This window comes from Pseudorasbora parva, chromosome 2 (assembly GCF_024679245.1).
Source record: "Pseudorasbora parva isolate DD20220531a chromosome 2, ASM2467924v1, whole genome shotgun sequence".
Classification (NCBI taxonomy): Eukaryota; Metazoa; Chordata; class Actinopteri; order Cypriniformes; family Gobionidae; genus Pseudorasbora; species Pseudorasbora parva.
Genome location: NC_090173.1, coordinates 61,778,333 through 61,795,449, shown reverse-complemented (window position 1 = coordinate 61,795,449; position 17,117 = coordinate 61,778,333). Strand labels below are relative to the sequence as shown.

The window sequence follows — 17,117 nt, the reverse complement described above, 5'->3', positions numbered from 1 at the left end:
TGCCATGTAAGTTTTTTAATTTGACTAGTTTTGTCCAGTTACTAGTTGGGTCCAGTGTGTTCCACAATGTGGGTCCCATACGTTTTTTGTGTGTAGCCCACCTCGGCCTCATTATTAGCACCCATTTCTGACATAAAATAGGCCCCTCTTAGAGCCCATCATGTGCCCCTATAGGCTAACATACATGGGGCCCGTGTGGAGCTGATGGATACATTTCTTTGGGAAATTTTCCATCAAAAACCCACATGGGACAAACATGGAAATTGATCAAATTTACAAGATACCATTTGAGCAGCACCTACAAAATTAAAAGTGAAGGAAGACTTCACACCTAAGTTGGATATGAGCAATCAGCTTTACTAAATAACAGGGACATTTAAAAGGACAGAAGGATGGATTTTTCCTTCCAGCAACAGGTTAGGTGAGTGAAATAATATTTTCTTGCTGCATGTGTCATATTAGTTTTTTACATTTTATATCTAAAAGTGATATAAAAAGCGATTTTAAAGCAGTAAATAATAATAATATTAACAATCCCCTAAAAAGATCCTCAGACTGCTGCAATTACTGTGCCTTCTCTATTTGAAAGGTCCCGTTCTTGGCGATTCCATCTTTCAAACTTTAGTTAGTGTGTAATGTTGCTGTTAGAGCATAAATAATACCTGTAAAATTATAAAGCTCAAAGTTCAATGCCAAGCGAGATATTTTATTTAACAGAAGTTCCCTTTCGAAGCCTACAGCCTTCTACTTCCTGATCTCATTCAGAGCAGACGTGTTTTCCCACTGCTCCCGCTCTGCTCTAGCAAAACTCTTGTTTTTTTGTCTTGTTGAACTTTTTCTTTTCTCTGACCCCCTGCTTGCTGGACTCCTGAAAATACTGGAAATGGAATTGATTAACTGGTCACTCAGCGCAATTGATAAGATTTTCCCACAAAGGAAGGGTGCTCCGGGAGAACCCATCTGCCCGGACGGGACCTTCACTGCGGGCTATATGCGGGACGCCTGGAACAACTGGCAAGTCCTGTGCCTGGAAGCCCTGTCCGTGGAGGATGCAGAGGATATATTCATATTTGTATTTTTGATAGCGGGGTTCCTATTTCTCGGCCTTGGGATTGCCCTGACATATCGGAAGATTGCCAGCAAATTCACCCAGCCGCTGTCTGTGGAAATTATAGGGTGCTTCGGGGTTGTGCGTGAACGACAGAAGGTATTAGATCAGAAAGTGACACAGATCGATGAACTGAACCGTTACATCTCAGCTCGGACTGTGGAGACACAGAAAAGAGTGGACACCATCGGAGGACAGACTGGTGAACTTCTACGGATTATGACCGGTCTGGGTATGAAATTGGACGAAATGTCCAAGTCACTCCATGAGCCGGACGTGCGCCAGGAACGCTGAGGATCATTGACTGATTGATTGATTATGATCCGGACAAATTACCGAAGATCAACTAAAATGGATTAAAATTGCTTCATTTCACCCTGTAACCCCCACCTTCTCCCTTTCTCTCGGTTGGGAGGTCAGCTTGACAGCTGGGTCTGCTATCGTTCCCCGTGCACTGCCTTATCTCCCTTCAAGGGCAAGCCACAGAACTGAACTGTAAACATCTTAAGTTATGGCTGACATTCTCACAACACAAACTCAGACTCTTACTCGCACCATACACTCCCACCCCGATCCCACCCCCCCTCCATCCTTCTGCCTCCTTCCCTCCCTTCCTCCCTTACCCAATCCAAACAAAAAATTCCATCACGTGACCACGTGTGCTGTGTTATGTTATGTTGTTTCTTGTATGTACGTATGCTAAGCTTTGCTAAATCTGCATTTTTTTCTTCGGAGAGCGTGTGGCAGCGCTGGTAAATGGCTGCAGCCCGGAGGCTTGCTCCAAAAGACACATTTCATGCAGTGTACTTGTACATTTGTAATGACAAATAAACTTCTATCTATCTATAGCGAACGGCCGGTTTGGACTACACCGCTGCACTTCCTTCAGGAATGACGTCACTAGAACCGTTTGTTGACTAAAGCTCCGCCCACAAGAACACGCAAAATAGGGGGCGTGGTCTAGTTGCTCTCCCACATGGAGAAGAGCGCGCATTCAGCGCTTGCATCCCCCCGTTATGGTAAGAGGCGGGACCTTTCCGGGCAAAGTGCGCTAAGCTGCTGTCCAATCACAACACGGGAAGCGCTGGCCCAATCAGAACTCGTTACGTGTTTCTGAAGGAGGGACTTCATAGAACAAGGAAATCATCAGGCCGTTTTTAGGACAGAGGAAACACCGGTATACAGATATGTCAATTGTGTGAAAAATACTGTGGTTTTTTACACGCGAAACATGAACTCATGTTATATTGCACACTGTAAACATAATCAAAGCTTCGAAAACACGCGAAGAACGGGACCTTTAAAATCCGCGAGAAAAACACATTCACTTACACCGACTGATCCAGCGCAGATCTCTCTGGCCTCTTGCATGGCAATCACAACAAAGGCCGTCAGAGAGGCGTCGGCATCTTTCCCCCGAACATCACCCTGGAATAAAGCACAAATAAACAGACTAAATCACAAAAACATCAGATTATGTGTATGTGTTTTAATCATTTAATAACACTTTGTGTTGCACCGATCAGATTAAAAAAGGTTGGAGAGCGTGAGTAACACTGTTGTACCACGGTGCAGTACTCTTCTATCAAGAGAGAAGCTTGTTTTCTAGAGCACAAATGGAAACAGACTCATTTAGAGGTCTTTAGAATCGCATGGAAAGATGGCACTTCTCTAAAAGGCGCTAAAAGCAGCCAGGGCTGAGCATATCCATAAACTAATAGAAAATTACCAAAACAACCCCAGGATTTTATTCAGTACAGTGGCCAGATTAACAAATAAACAGACATCACCTGAACAAAATATTCCATTACAGTTTAGCAGTGATGTATGAGGGACCGTATAGGCCATAGTTATTGAAAAACCTCTTACAAACACTATTTAATATTTATTTATAATATTTGTATTCTGCTGTCTAAAGTTTTTCATTGCCATTGAGTTATAAACTAAATATATTTCTAGGATTCTGGTTAAACTGCTGTCAGCTACAATTCAACATTTTATCATGGCTGTGAGGTCTTACTGTAGTTATTATTTTAATCCCTGGTTCTGGATCATTTCATTATTCGTTTTTGAACACAGGTGAACACAAACAGACAGAGCACGTTCACCTTACCACCATTTCTCCATGAATTACAGGAGCCTCCTCTTTAAAGGAGCTGTTTGGCAGTTGTTTGTGGAGAAGCAGCCACTTGAGGGCGCTGCAGATCACATTATCCTCTATAGCAATTACGCTATGGGCCATGGAGAAGACTTTAGCCACATATGCAGTCAGCCTTTAACAGACAAACGGAAGGATATACTGTAAATAATTCAAATGAATAACGAGTTATAATTATTATTACTTCAATAAACAATATTAATTATAAACATATAACAGAACAAACCATGTGCTGCTCGGTCGGTCTACCCAGACAGCGTAGGATCCGTCTGATTTACGGTAAACCAGCTGTCGCAGATAACCTTAATATAAAATAAGAAAAAGATTTATTTGTTTATCACCTATATTTTATGCTTTTCATCAAAAGTATTCAGGAGAGCATCATTGAGGTTTTTTTATGTGCTTGATGTTCTTTATATGAGTTGTATCCTGTGACCTGTGCTGATATAAGTAAGGGCTTCACTACGGCGGTCCATGCCCACAGACTCCCACTGACTGGTGCTGTCCAGATAATGTGTGGCAATGACAGGAAGAGTCATGAGGATCATGTTTGACTCTCCATCAGCATAGGGCTTGACAATAAGGCGACCCATGAAGTCTCCACTGATGGCCTGCTCGACTGTCTGAGAGATCGCTTCACCTGGAAGGAGGAAAGAGGGAACGCAGTCTTAATGTCTTTGTTATGAAGGAACACTGTCTGATTATGTACCTGGACAGTTTCAAATTCTTAAATCTTAAATTCAGATTGTACTTAACCAGCTGTAAATTACATTTTTATATTAGTACAGGTTATGTTAACAAAATATTTTCTACATTTACAGAATCATTAAAACACCAAAGGATAATTCAAAATGTTATTGCTAAGGGATCTGGGGCCCGTTCTTCGTACCTCGCTTAATACATCCGAGATGATTTGACAGATCCCAGATCTTCTAATCCTGATAACTGATCTTTGGCTAATTTGGATCTTCAAACGAATTTGCGGATTGGATTAATATATCTGGATTAAATGATCTGAGATCACTGCTCGTGCCTGTGTTCCCTGAAGAGGGCAGATGCATCGATACTCGAAACCACAATCAGCAATGCATCGATTGGCTGGCGTCAAGACAACGGAATGACATATAATTAAAAAGCCACCTGGCAAAAAACTTGTCAAAGAAAAAAGAAGAAGAAAAAACACAAATTTCTGGACCTTAGCAAATGGTGGTCTTTCGAATCGGCTTTGGTCGCGACTCTGGAAAACTTCTTAAGCTTTTGTTTACAAAGAACAGTCCAGAAGTCATTCTTAAGAGAGGAAGATGTGTTCTGAGTTTTGCCGACCTGATACGGTGAAAGTTAAATCTATCAACTAGCTCTGCTTCACGTTCTTTGCTACTCTGGTTGGTTGTAGCGCTATTAGGGGTGTAACGATTCGTTTTAACAACGATTCGATTCGGTTGAAATAAAACAGTCACACTGATTTAAATTTTTGGCTAAAAAGTTACTGAATTGATTTCAAGTCACTGAATCGTTTTGGATCATATCGTTCTAAATGAACCAATATCGTCCTTAAATCGTATCGACAACCTCAAATCGTGATACGAATCGAATCGTTGTTAAACAAATCGTTACACCCCTAAGCACTATCCAATTGCATGCAGAGGGAGTTTTTAGTCAGAGGGAGTCATGAAAAAAAGTGTTTGACAAAACTCATCGCTGACTAAAAATTTTAATCAATAATATTCACCAATACTTTCTTGCCACAGATCAGACATTCTAAGGGGGGAAAGTTTAGACACACACAGTTATCATGAATCAGCATATGAATCTCAACAATGGTGAGATACTTAATGCTGCAAAACATGCTGGGAGCCATGAGTTTTATACTGTGGTGGCTTAGTAGGGTTGGAGCTAAACTGACGACAGTAACTCTTGTTTACAACAGTAATTTCTGTCAAGTTAAACCAAAGTTTTATTTTTACGGGTTGCCATTTTCTCGAATGAAACGGTAAGTGACTCTGAGCGGCTCAAAGATGAAGTTCATGTCCTCATTTAGTAGTGTGTCTGCTCCATTTATTCACACAGATACAAGATGAACATGCCGAATTCGTATTTAAATAGTCTGTTTTGCGGTTTTATATTTTACAGTCACTAATCTGGAGATTTGATTTCAAAAATTTGAACAAAAATTTGACAAATTCTATTAAATTCCGTGTTATATAGTAACTTCTGTTTTTATGACTGTATTCCGAGTTTTCTTCATCGCAGGAATCATAGGGCCCTGAGTATACACAGCCGACAGTTTTCTGCATCCCTCCACCGACCCCGACTCCTCACTCTCGACAGCCGCGGACTCGGGGAAGTATTCTGGGTTTGGGTTAAATTACGAGCTCGGACAAACAGGCCTATTTCAATCTATTCGATCATTTGTAAGTGTGAACTCATCAAACAACTGCCAAAGGTAATCAAGACATTATTTTCTTTTTATGTATTAATTAAATAAAGATTATTTGTTATTTTGGGCATTTTTGCCTTTATTATGATTATTATGACAGGGAGTAGACAGGGAGAGAGAAAGGGGAGAACACTTAGGATTGTTAGTGATTTGGTCTAAGTGACCTTTTACTCCTAACGTTTCACAGATTTAGGATCTACTTTTAGGAGCTACTCCTCAAAACATTTAAGATGTTTTGGAAAACGGCCCCTGGAGATGGAGGAACAGATGATTGTAAACACTTCATGTCTCTTTAAACAAAAACATGCATAAAACTTTACGAACAAATCATTGCACATTTATGAAAACATATTCTCCCTTACCAGTAATCGTGACGTAGGTGTGAGCAGGTGTCTCTGGAATCCGATCAGCTGGTATTTCAGCTCGAACAACTATAGGTTGTTCCCCTGATCCATTTAAGATAAGAAACAGAAGAACGGGAAGATGAAGGAAGAGTCATGTGCTGATCAGGGCCCACAATTTATCAAAGTGCCATTGCTGAGATTTCATGAAATCTACACCTACTTTCAAACTTAAGGATAAAAGCAAGTTATCACATTTCTTAAAGCTAAGAATCCCTCTTCCTTTTCCAGTTATTTAAGACAGCTCAAGAGGTCTCTCAAGTGGTTAGGAGTTGCCAGTAGGGGCTTGTGATGGCACTGAGGAGACAGAGACTTAAGCAAAACTTTCAGGAGAGGAAAAATGTTTTTTGAAATGTTTGACGAGAAGCATTTAATCAAACGATATAGTTTGGACAGAGCAGACATCATTTTTATCAACGCTAATGTTGGGCTGAACATGTTTCCGCTGTTCAACTAATTTAGCAAGCCGTAGCCAGGCCCGTTGCGACAAGGCAGGCAAACCAAACAATTGCTTCGGGGACCCAAGACAACAACAGGTTAAGAATAAAATGCAACGACAAACTGTGTGAGCACCCCTTTGATAGTCAATGCAGTAAAGTGCAATGACACTGTTATCGGGATCCTCCTCAAGGGGGCGCTCTCAGTAGCCGCAGACAGCAGCCAGCCAACCATGCGAGCTCTGCTGCCAGCAAAATACAAAACCTCCTCAGCAATCATGAAGCGGAATTATGCTTTAGGAAGCCAGAAAAGAAAAAATAGAAAGGAAAAGGAGGATAAGAAAAAACAAGATAGTTGTAAGTGATAAATTACGCAGGATAAAATAGCTCTACTTGCAGCAGGTAGGCTAGCAAAAATATGTTTATGTTAGCTACCTGCCTGACGGCAAATGCTGCTTGTAACGAACAGTTAGTGCAACTTTTTTTTTCGAACGGACGGAATATGGTTACATACTGTAATATGTTTTAACGGGATAAGGAAGATGGAGATCTGTTCCATAATCACTGTTTATCATAAATGACATATTTAATGACATGACATTGCTATAGCTTTGTCCATCCATCATTTTCCGCTTATCCAGGGCCGGGTCGCGGGGGCAACAGTCTAAGACGCCCAGAGACGCCCAGACTTCCTTCTCCCTAGCCACTTCCTCCAGCTCCTCCGGGGGTACCCCGAGGCGTTCCCAGGCCAACCGAGAGACATAATCCCTCCAGCGTGTCCTGGGTCTTCCCCGGGGCCTCCTCCCGGTGGGACGTGCCCGGAACACCTCCCTGGGAAGGCGTCCAGGAGGCATCTGAAATAGATGCCCGAGCCACCTCAGCTGGCTCCTCTCGATGTGAAGGAACAACGGCTCTACTCTGAGCTCCTCCCAAGTGACCGAGCTTCTCACCCTATCTCTAAGGTAGCGCCCGGCCAACCTGCAGAGAAAGCTCATTTCAGCCGCCTGTATCCGGGATCTTGTCCTTTCGGTCATGACCCACAGCTCATGACCATAGGTGAGAGTAGGAACGTAGATTCACCGGTAAATCGAGAGCTTCGCCTTACGGCTCAGCTCCTTCACCACAACAGATTGGCACATCGCCCGCATTACTGCAGATGCTGCACCGATCTGTCTGTCAATCTCCCGTTCCCTCCTTCCCTCAGTCGTGAACAAGACCCCAAGATACTTAAACTCCTCCACTTGAGGCAAGAACTCTCCACAACCTAAAGTGAGCAAGCTACCCTTTTCCGACTGAGAACCATGGCCTAGGACTTGGAGGTGCTGATTCTCATCCCAGCCGCAAACCATCCCAGTGCATGCTGAAGGTCCTGGTCCTTCGATTGCCAACACGACAACATCATCTGCAAAGAGCAGTGACGAAATCGCGTGGTCCCCAAACCGGACACTCTCCGGCCCTTGGCTGCGTCTAGAAATTCTGCCCATAAAAATGATGAACAGAACCGGTGACAAAGGGCAGCCCTGCCTGAGACCAACGTGCACCGGGAACAAATTTGACTTACTGCCGGCAATGCGAACCAAGCGACTGCTCTGGCCGTAAAGGGACCGTACAGCCCTAAGCAAGGGGCCCCGGACCCCATACTCCCAGAGCACCCCCCACAGGTGCCACGAGGAACACAGTCGAATGCCTTCTCCAAATCCACAAAGCACATGTGGACTGGTTGGGCAAACTCCCATGACCCTCCAGCACCCTGTGAAGGGTATAGAGCTGGTCCAGTGTTCCACGACCGGGACACAAATCACACTGCTCCTCCTGAATCCGTGGTTCCACTATTGGCCGAATTCTCCTCTCCAGTACCCTGGCATAGACTTTCCCAGGGAGGCTGAGAAGTGTGATCCTCCTGTAGTTGGAACACACTCTCCGGTCCCCCTTCTTGAAAAGAGGGACCACCACCCCGGTCTGCCAGTCCATAGGCACTGTCCTCAACCGCCACGCGATGCTGCAGAGGCGCGTCAGCCAAGACAGCCCCACAACATCCAGAGACTTAAGGTACTCAGGGCGAATCTCATCCACCCCCGCCGCCTTGATCTCTCAGACAGGGGGTTCAGCCAAACGTTCCCAACAGACCCTCACAGTACGTTTGGGTCTGCCGAGTCTGTCCAGCTTCCTCCCCCGCCATCGGATCCAACTCACTACCAGGTAGTGATCGGTTGACAGCTCCGCCCCTCTCTTCACCCGAGTGTCCAAGACATACAGCCGGAGGTCAGATGAGACATGTCCATTTTGCTTGGGGCCCCTAAATTCCTTCAAACGGCCCTGGCCGTAGCCAGTTTCTTCCTCCCTCCAGTTTGTTTTCTTTTGGAATTAATGGTGGCTGATTATATCGTAAAATCTAGACTATGTGTAGGAAGATCAGTTAAAAGCACACCAGTTTAAAATTTGCAATTAAGACATGGTGGAAAATATGATTATCTTTCATTTCCGTTGTGTTTATCAATGTATTCTTTTAAAAAAATGTTTTGTCAAATGTGTGTTGACTGTAAACTCTTCTTAGGAATTTCACCATTCAATGTGAATTTATCTGAGAATATATTGAAATAAGGAAATATATTCAGTGATTGGTCTATGCCTATGTCGGCATCCAAAATCCTGTTTGTGACGTAAATTATCTCTGACACTTAAGATTTAGTCCTTCACTTCACTTAAATTACGAGATGCTTGATAACTTACTTTTAATGCCAGCTTTGAGGCAGGAATTTTTTTTACTCTTAAGTCAATTTTTAGCCTTGCTCTTGTGAGTAATTCTCAGAAGTTTGATAAATACGGGCCCAGATTTTGATTGGTTTTGGTGAGTAAGAGTCGGAGTTCATTCTGATCTCTTGATTGGCTGGAAGTATAATGACATTCATAGAAGTTTTTTTTTTCCATTATTGGCTGGAATTATAATGTGTGTAACGTTTTACAGTTGAAGTAAAACAGTAAATATTATTGTGTGGTTCACAGTAAATCTCACCATTCATAACAGGATTGAGCTTCACATTTCGATGTGATTTAATCAGCACACCCTTAGACTGAGAGAGAGAGAGAGAGAGAGAGAGAGAGAGAGAGAGAGAGAGAGAGAGAGAGAGAGAGAGAGAGAGAGAGAGAGATATTAAAAATATGAATAACATCTATTGATTATTACATTAACAATGTTCGGGATTGTTATTGATTATTACATTAACAATGTAATAATCAATAACAAAACCCAATGAAGGGCCAGAATTCCCATCAGACGTACCACCACCTTCAGGCTCTTTCTCACTGCATCAGTGTAGTCAGAATCATATGCTGAAGCTTTCACCTCGATGTTATGATCTCCCAGAGCCCTAGGAATAATCACGTATAAAACCACTGTGCTGGAGTCTTTGTCAACGTTTACTGCTGTTCTGTGTTTGCCTTTCTTACTGGCAAAGCTGCAAACATCTTCTGTCTCCATAAACTCCACACGCACCTGGAGAGACACAAATCACTTCCGTATCTAGAGGAAACCTCCTCCAAAGTAAACGCATTTCAATCGAATATAAAATGTGTAATGTCTGAGGATATTTCTGATACTTCTATGCTTTGACCCCAGCCGAAATGGTTACTATGATTCATTTAATTAAAGTTGCAGTGTGTGATTTATATAATTTATAGTTTAATTAATATAATAAAACATAACAGTACATTATGTAATGTCTTTATAGTCCACTGAAAACATAGTAATACTGTATGTATATTATATAATTATGTCAACAGATCCTCATAAATACTACACACTGCATTAATCACTTGACCGGACCTAACTGTTATATAGGTTATATATAGATTATATGTGCTTGCACATGATATCAGGAAGAAATTTAATATGCAACAGGGAGGTTGTCACAACCGCACCATCCTCGACATTCGTCATTGTGTCTTCCTCCGTGTAAAGATTCACCTTAAGTATTCCCTGTGTTCGTTACCTCTGTTTAATAATCCTGCACTTGCACTATCCATCTGTGTCCTCGTCTGTGTCTGACAGAGGTAATGGCAGTGTGTGAATCGACTCACCCCTCCCACTACTGCTAGTTTTACTGAGATTTCTTATCCTGTGTAAATTGGCCATTAATATTACAGACATCCTGTGGTAAAATTACATTACTCCATCTACCCTTGTAAAACTAATCCCAGCTGAATAGGGCTTAAGATGAACATGGTTTTAATGTATACCATAAATCCGACTGTTTTAAAAAAAATATCAAATCAGATCTACCTTCTGTCTCGTTGGTGTGTAGTTGTGAATAACAGCCTTGATTTCCAGTTGTTCACCGCGCACAGCTGAATAAGGCATCTTGAGGTCAATGAAAAGGTGTTTAAATACGACAATCTCCTCAGGTTCTGCCACACAGATGCCTTTGAGGAGGAACACAGACACACAGATCCTGGATGATGATGATGATGATGTTTTTCAGATCATGTATTCTGTGTTTGCATCTTCATCTTACCAAGAGTTGGTGACAGACTGACAGCTAAGATCTGCCAGGTAGTTATAGAGTCTTTCATGAAGAACAGTTTATCTCTGGATGGTGCCGGACTGGGATATGAGGAAATACAACAAAAACTGTTTTAGTTCTCTTCTAATGATTGTTCACCATCAGATTCGCACACATTATGTCGCCAAAAACTCATGAGGAATTACATAATTCACAAGGGGGTGTGAAGACGCTCAACTCACAGCTTTCATCTTAAAGTCTCCTACTCACCAATCCTCACACAGATCAATCTCTTCCCAAAGCCAACTCTCAGGGAACTGAGTACGTGACACAATCTCATCAGAGTCTGTATAAAAGTCATCATCATCTGTAACAGATAAAAATGTGACATATTAGACCTGATCAAAAGGGCAAATGATCAAGTCAAGTAAAACGGTATTAGGGCTCCAAGCTACGATGGTGCAATAACCTTATTGTATTTGCCCTGTTTTACCAATTATTCACTTTTTGAAAGTTTCTCAGTGGAATGCCATACATTCGCAAGAAAACGCAAAATCATTGACTTATTATTTTCCCTACCATCTCATATACTTTTGCTATCATGTCCCTTTAGGGACTCCTTAGAAATCATATCTGGATCATTACTAGTAGGGATGTCACGAGAACCGATACTTCGTTACTAAGTCGGTATCAACATTTTAAAACGATGGTACTTGTTTTTCTACAGTACCGTAAGTACAGATGGTACTCAAGATTTATGAACTTTAGCATGTGGGTTGAACCCAAACAGATTATCTGAGCAAATCAGTAATTACAGATTATTAGTAAATAAATCAGTAAGTTTAAAACTTACTGCGAGATGTAATTTCACAAACAGTGTTATTGATTCAGCGGTAATGCATCTCTCTCTATCTCTGCATGTGGATTGCATGCTGGGATTGCAATTGTTGTGTCCGAAACCCTGGTGCAAGTAATGCCTTTGTGCGCACCTGCTACTAGAGTCACCATTTCAAATAAGACACCATTCATTTCCAATGAGCAATTTGGATATCTTGTTTTGCATTCAACACTGTGACAGTTCCTACACTCAAAAAAAGTCTTACACTTCTTGTTGAAAGCAGCATCAAGTGGTTCCACACAACTACATTGAGCATTTTTTTTTTACAAATAACACTTTAGTTATACGAACAAAAGAAATTCAAGTAAAGCTGACAATTTCTTTGAGTAAATATAAAAATTTGAATTTGTCACTGTTACATATTTATTGTCACAGTGAAACAAAAGGATCCAAAAGCAAAGGTGATCCAATGCAAAGTCTTTAATGTCCAATGTTGCAATATTCCGTAATAAAACAAGAATTAAAAAACATATTAGAAGTAATAGCATAATTAAATACAACAGAATAAAGATACAAATGAAACAATGTTGTATAACAAGTTACCCTATAAAAGCACAAATAAATTGAGTGAGCAAACAGTTTGGTGAGATAATAAAAAAAAGTTAACGTTTAAGTATTATTAATTTTTTATTGTGGTATCTACTTTGGTATTGAGTATCGTGTACTTTTGGTAGTATCAGTACCGACTACTACATTTTTGGTATTGTGACATCCCTAATTACTAGTATATTCTGATAATCCTCAAGACTATGTTAACTTTATTCCAATACAGGGTCAATTCAAGCCACAATGATAGAAAAACAAAACAACATACCTAACAGCAGAGATGAACTTTAAACATGTTTAATCTTTAAAAGGGATGAATAGTTTCTCACCCTGGGATCTCCGTCTTCTTTTTGAAAGGACTGGACACTCTGGCACTAGAGGAAATTTAAGGAGAGGGAATTCACATCAATTGAACTGTCGGTAGGAAATCTGTAGGAAATTATTTCAATTGTGTGTTCATAGTCCCTCTGGATTATTTTTTTATGAAATATAAAACAAAATTTGTCGTGAAGAAATTACAAATATCCATGTACTTGTTCTGGTGTTGGTTCCTCCTGCAGTACTGGACTCAAACATCAGTCCTGCATCACTGAAAACCCCCATACTGTCCCTTCCACCTCCTGCCGTACAACCGGTGTCATGTTTCTCTATAACATCCCAGATCTACAGGCACAAAGAACAGACACCGGTTACATGCGTTATAAAGCAGAGCTGATTGTGCCATGACGTCTGAAGAAGGTCCTTCACCTTCGCCTGAGTGAGTCTGTTCTTGTTAAGGACGTGCAGAGCCTTGTCAACCACCACCAGCCCAACTCTAGCTCCAGGATCTCCAGTTATCTGCAGACTGACTTCCTCTCCTGGGTCATAGTTCTTCATCTTGTTCTTTACCTGAAGCTTGAGCTGTTAAAACAAGAGACAAGGATTCAGATCTAGTTGCTTGGCACATCAGCCATTTCATGTGATGGCTGACCCACCTGTCCCATGCAGGTGTCCTTCATCTCGAGCCAGACCGAATCCGACACCACCTCAGACGAGCCCACATGATAATAAGCCACGAAGCGGAAGGACGGCACCATGTCTTTGGTTACAGGTAGAGACAGAGCCACTTCAGCTTGTCCTCTCCTCTTAAACCTGTCCGCTTGAACAATCAGACCTTTACTCAAGATCTGAAAACGAGACAGAAGAGTGAACACTACACTGCAAACAATGCTCTTCTTAGTTAGTCATTTTGTCTTGTTTCCAGTCTAAATATCTAACAATTCTTAAATCAAGATGCATTTACTATATAAGTAAAACAACATAAGATCTTTTTTTCTTGACAATAAAATCTAAATGAAGTGAGTTTTTGCTTAAAACAGGCAAAATGATCTGCCAATGGGGTGAGAAAAATAATCTTATTTCTGATTGAAATCTTGTCTCTTGTTTCTGTCCCAAACAGAAATAAGATTATTCCCCACCCCCCATTTAGATAGTAAATTTATCTTGATTTAAGAATGTTTAGATATTTGGACTGGAAACAAGAAAAATACTAAATAAGAAGAGCATTTTTGCAGTGTATTTATGATATTTATACGGTTTCAAACACAAGCTGTTTTAGAAATCAAATATCAACATAATAAATGAATACATTTGTACTGCAGCTGAATAATAACCATGATCTTTACCATGTATGTGTAATCATGGTCTTTGACTCCTGGACTTTGTCCAGTGCTTAGATGGACTGTCATTGAATCCCCGATCTGAAGCTCTGCAACATCAATGCCGATGTGCAGGTAGTTCTTGGAGTCGCCTTTGGGAACATAAGCCTGGGCCGTCATCGTCTTCACGGCCTGCTGTTCATCTCTTAATTGTGGATCTTTAGTCTTTGCCTGAAAATAACAAATACACTCTTTTCTCATGTGTTGGGTGGACTATTCTCCAGTGCTTGTTCAACATATGCTAACTTTTCCACTAGTTCTCCAGCGAGGCATGAACATTACTAGTTAGCAGGTCTTACAGTGATCTGCAGAATTGAAGAGCCTCCTGGAGTGTTGACCATAATCTTTGCAATGCCATTGGCTCTTGTTTGACCTCTGACCCCTCCAGGATTGACCTCCACTAGCACATTTTCAGCAGGCGTCTGGTCAGGATTTGTCACAGAGACCTGTTATAAAACCCAGAGCAAAAAAACAACAAACAAATAAAAAATTAAACAATTATAGGTAACACTTTAGAATAACGGCCCATTATTAATAGATAACTATGCAGGAAGTAATGCAGGACTAATGAGTAGCACTTCATTAACACTTCAGCTACTACTATTAACTAATATAGAAACAAACTCAACTAATCAGTGAGCAACATTGAATTTAGGAGATAGTTCATTTTCAACATTTAGCAGCAATAGATAACGGCTTAAAGCAGGTTGGAACAGTTTTTCTTCACGGAAGCTTTGCGTAAGAGCTAATAAAATATTTAATCTCAAGACAATATTTTGTGTCTAATTTATTTGAGACTAGTAGCCGTGTAATAAGCGGGATAATGTCCACCCAGCCGGTTGTTATCGCAGAATAAACCCCGACAGAGTGATCAGGATCCCGACGCGAAGCGGTAACAACCAGCTGGGTGTACATTATCCCTTACATAATGGACCATTATTCTAAAGTGTTACCCAATTATATAGGTGATATTTATATTCTATATCTATATAAACAGCACAAAAGGAAAGACAAAACTATTGCACCATCCGTTTCATGCAGACCTTAATCATTTTTGATATATCATCATATCACACACACTTTCTAGTCAGTGTTTTATACCGAGACACTGAAGGGCATCCCAGGTTTGAAGAATTGTGATGTTTTTTTAAAGTGAATGGCGTATGGAGACGTCACAATCTGAATGGCTCTCCTTTCTGCTTCCACCATTTCACTGCCTGAAACACACACACACACATACACACACACGATTAGCCTCTCATATTCAATCACACACACGTGCATACAGATGTACAGTAAGTGTTAAGTCTTACCACTCTCTGTTAAAAGGGTGACTGAAACATAGATTGATAGTCCAACCACCTGGTTAATGTCTTTAAAGACTTTAGTGATCATCTCCCTGGTCAGTTCTGCAGTTCCTTCTCCTTCAATTATCTATTCATATATGAAAAAGACAAAAACAGTCTACTATCTTTTAAAGGGGGGGTGAAACACTCAGTTTCAGTCAATCTCATGTCAATCTTGAGTACCTATAGAGTAGCATTGCATCCTGCATATCTCCGAAAAGTTTTTATTTTTTTAATAATTATATAAGAAAGATGCGCTGTTCCGAGTCTTTCCGAAAAAAGCCGAGCGGGTGGGGGCGTGTCGTGTGAGCGGAGCTAAATAATGACGTGTGCAGCAGCGCGCTGTGTGTTGAGTCGAGCGTCATCCCTAACAGCGGAAAAAAACTTTATTCAAAATAAAAATATGGCTTTTAATCAGATACAGCCATACATCTATGATCCGGAATCAGACCCAGAGGCTGCAGTTGAACAGGAGCAGCAGCAAAAACGACTAGAGCAGGACGTCTCTATGTGGTACAAGTTATACACTAACTATATAATATGCTTAGCGGCTTGTGTTATTTACATATTTATACTTGAATTATATCCTCGTATTTTTGTCTTTGAAGGTGTACATGTGGGAAGTGCAGTTGTGCACGTGTGTGTGTGTGTGTTTACGCGTGGTTTGTGTAGACAGTAAGCGGACTAAAAGCAGTCTCACTCACCCTTCTAACGTTGGGACTGCTCCATCCTTCAGCATTAGGCGATTGGGAAAATTCGGCGTCGAGCTGGGCCTTGTTTATGAAACAGTCGGCACCGAAATGCAGCGAACAGATATAAACATTCGCGCAACTCAGTTGCTGATCCGGAAAAGCAAATTACATCCACTGTTGCCTTAACGCGGGGTTTTTGGCGAATCTGTGCAGGACTGTCTTGGTCTGGCAACCAAAAACCCACTTTTTTGGTGACATTGTTATGTGCTATGTGTAATTGTCACCTGTCCAGCATCCTACAAGCCCCGCTTTGATGGGCGTAGGCTGTTGCTTTCGCTCTCTCTCACGCTCTTCCGGTAGAATTGTCCGTAAGGCCCATACAAGGAAATTCCGCCCCCATTAACGTCAAAGGGGACGCATGATCTCAAAAAACTTGCCGAAACTTATGACTAACCGGAAGTAGTATTTTTGACAAAGAAATACTCCCATCAAACGTCCACCTTAACTTTTGAAACTTTGTCTATGTTTAGTATGGGATTCCAAGTCTTTAACAGTGTAAAAAGATCAGTATGCATGAAACAGCATTTCACCCCCCCTTTAAGTTGTCCTGTAGGTGAGGAGAAATGAGATTGATCCCAACTGGTAAACTTTCTCTCACCTGAATCTTTTGAAGAGAGGGATGAATACTTGTTTTCTTCTCACCATCCATCACACCAAACACCACAAATGCATTTCCGTCCACATCCTTTCCAAACAGGTTCCTATAAAAGCACATCATTCCTGCAGTAAAAACTGAATGTTGATCCACATCTGCTTTCATTACACAGGGAAGAAGCTTGAAGTGTGGGGGAATTTAATTTATCTTTAGAGGACTTAGACTATGAAGAAGAAAAAAATG

General features: G+C 41.2%; 1 protein-coding gene across 3 annotated transcripts in view; it reads right to left on the bottom strand.

Moving 5' to 3' along the window:
• Nucleotides 1-17,117, bottom strand: part of LOC137047852 (complement C3-like) — a 61,857-nt gene that overhangs the window by 16,822 nt on the left and 27,918 nt on the right. For all 3 annotated transcript variants that reach the window (XM_067425763.1, XM_067425754.1, XM_067425768.1), the window contains exons 8-26: nucleotides 16,878-16,980; nucleotides 15,495-15,615; nucleotides 15,283-15,398; nucleotides 14,481-14,627; nucleotides 14,149-14,352; nucleotides 13,459-13,650; nucleotides 13,232-13,384; nucleotides 13,018-13,147; nucleotides 12,814-12,858; nucleotides 11,311-11,407; nucleotides 11,053-11,141; nucleotides 10,821-10,960; nucleotides 9,822-10,034; nucleotides 9,555-9,612; nucleotides 6,066-6,149; nucleotides 3,703-3,906; nucleotides 3,493-3,568; nucleotides 3,222-3,381; nucleotides 2,441-2,536 (exon numbers count right to left, since the gene is read on the bottom strand). In XM_067425763.1, coding sequence (XP_067281864.1) covers nucleotides 2,441-2,536; nucleotides 3,222-3,381; nucleotides 3,493-3,568; nucleotides 3,703-3,906; nucleotides 6,066-6,149; nucleotides 9,555-9,612; nucleotides 9,822-10,034; nucleotides 10,821-10,960; nucleotides 11,053-11,141; nucleotides 11,311-11,407; nucleotides 12,814-12,858; nucleotides 13,018-13,147; nucleotides 13,232-13,384; nucleotides 13,459-13,650; nucleotides 14,149-14,352; nucleotides 14,481-14,627; nucleotides 15,283-15,398; nucleotides 15,495-15,615; nucleotides 16,878-16,980 — 2,428 coding nt within the window. The remainder of the gene's footprint in view (nucleotides 1-2,440; nucleotides 2,537-3,221; nucleotides 3,382-3,492; nucleotides 3,569-3,702; nucleotides 3,907-6,065; nucleotides 6,150-9,554; nucleotides 9,613-9,821; nucleotides 10,035-10,820; nucleotides 10,961-11,052; nucleotides 11,142-11,310; nucleotides 11,408-12,813; nucleotides 12,859-13,017; nucleotides 13,148-13,231; nucleotides 13,385-13,458; nucleotides 13,651-14,148; nucleotides 14,353-14,480; nucleotides 14,628-15,282; nucleotides 15,399-15,494; nucleotides 15,616-16,877; nucleotides 16,981-17,117) is intronic.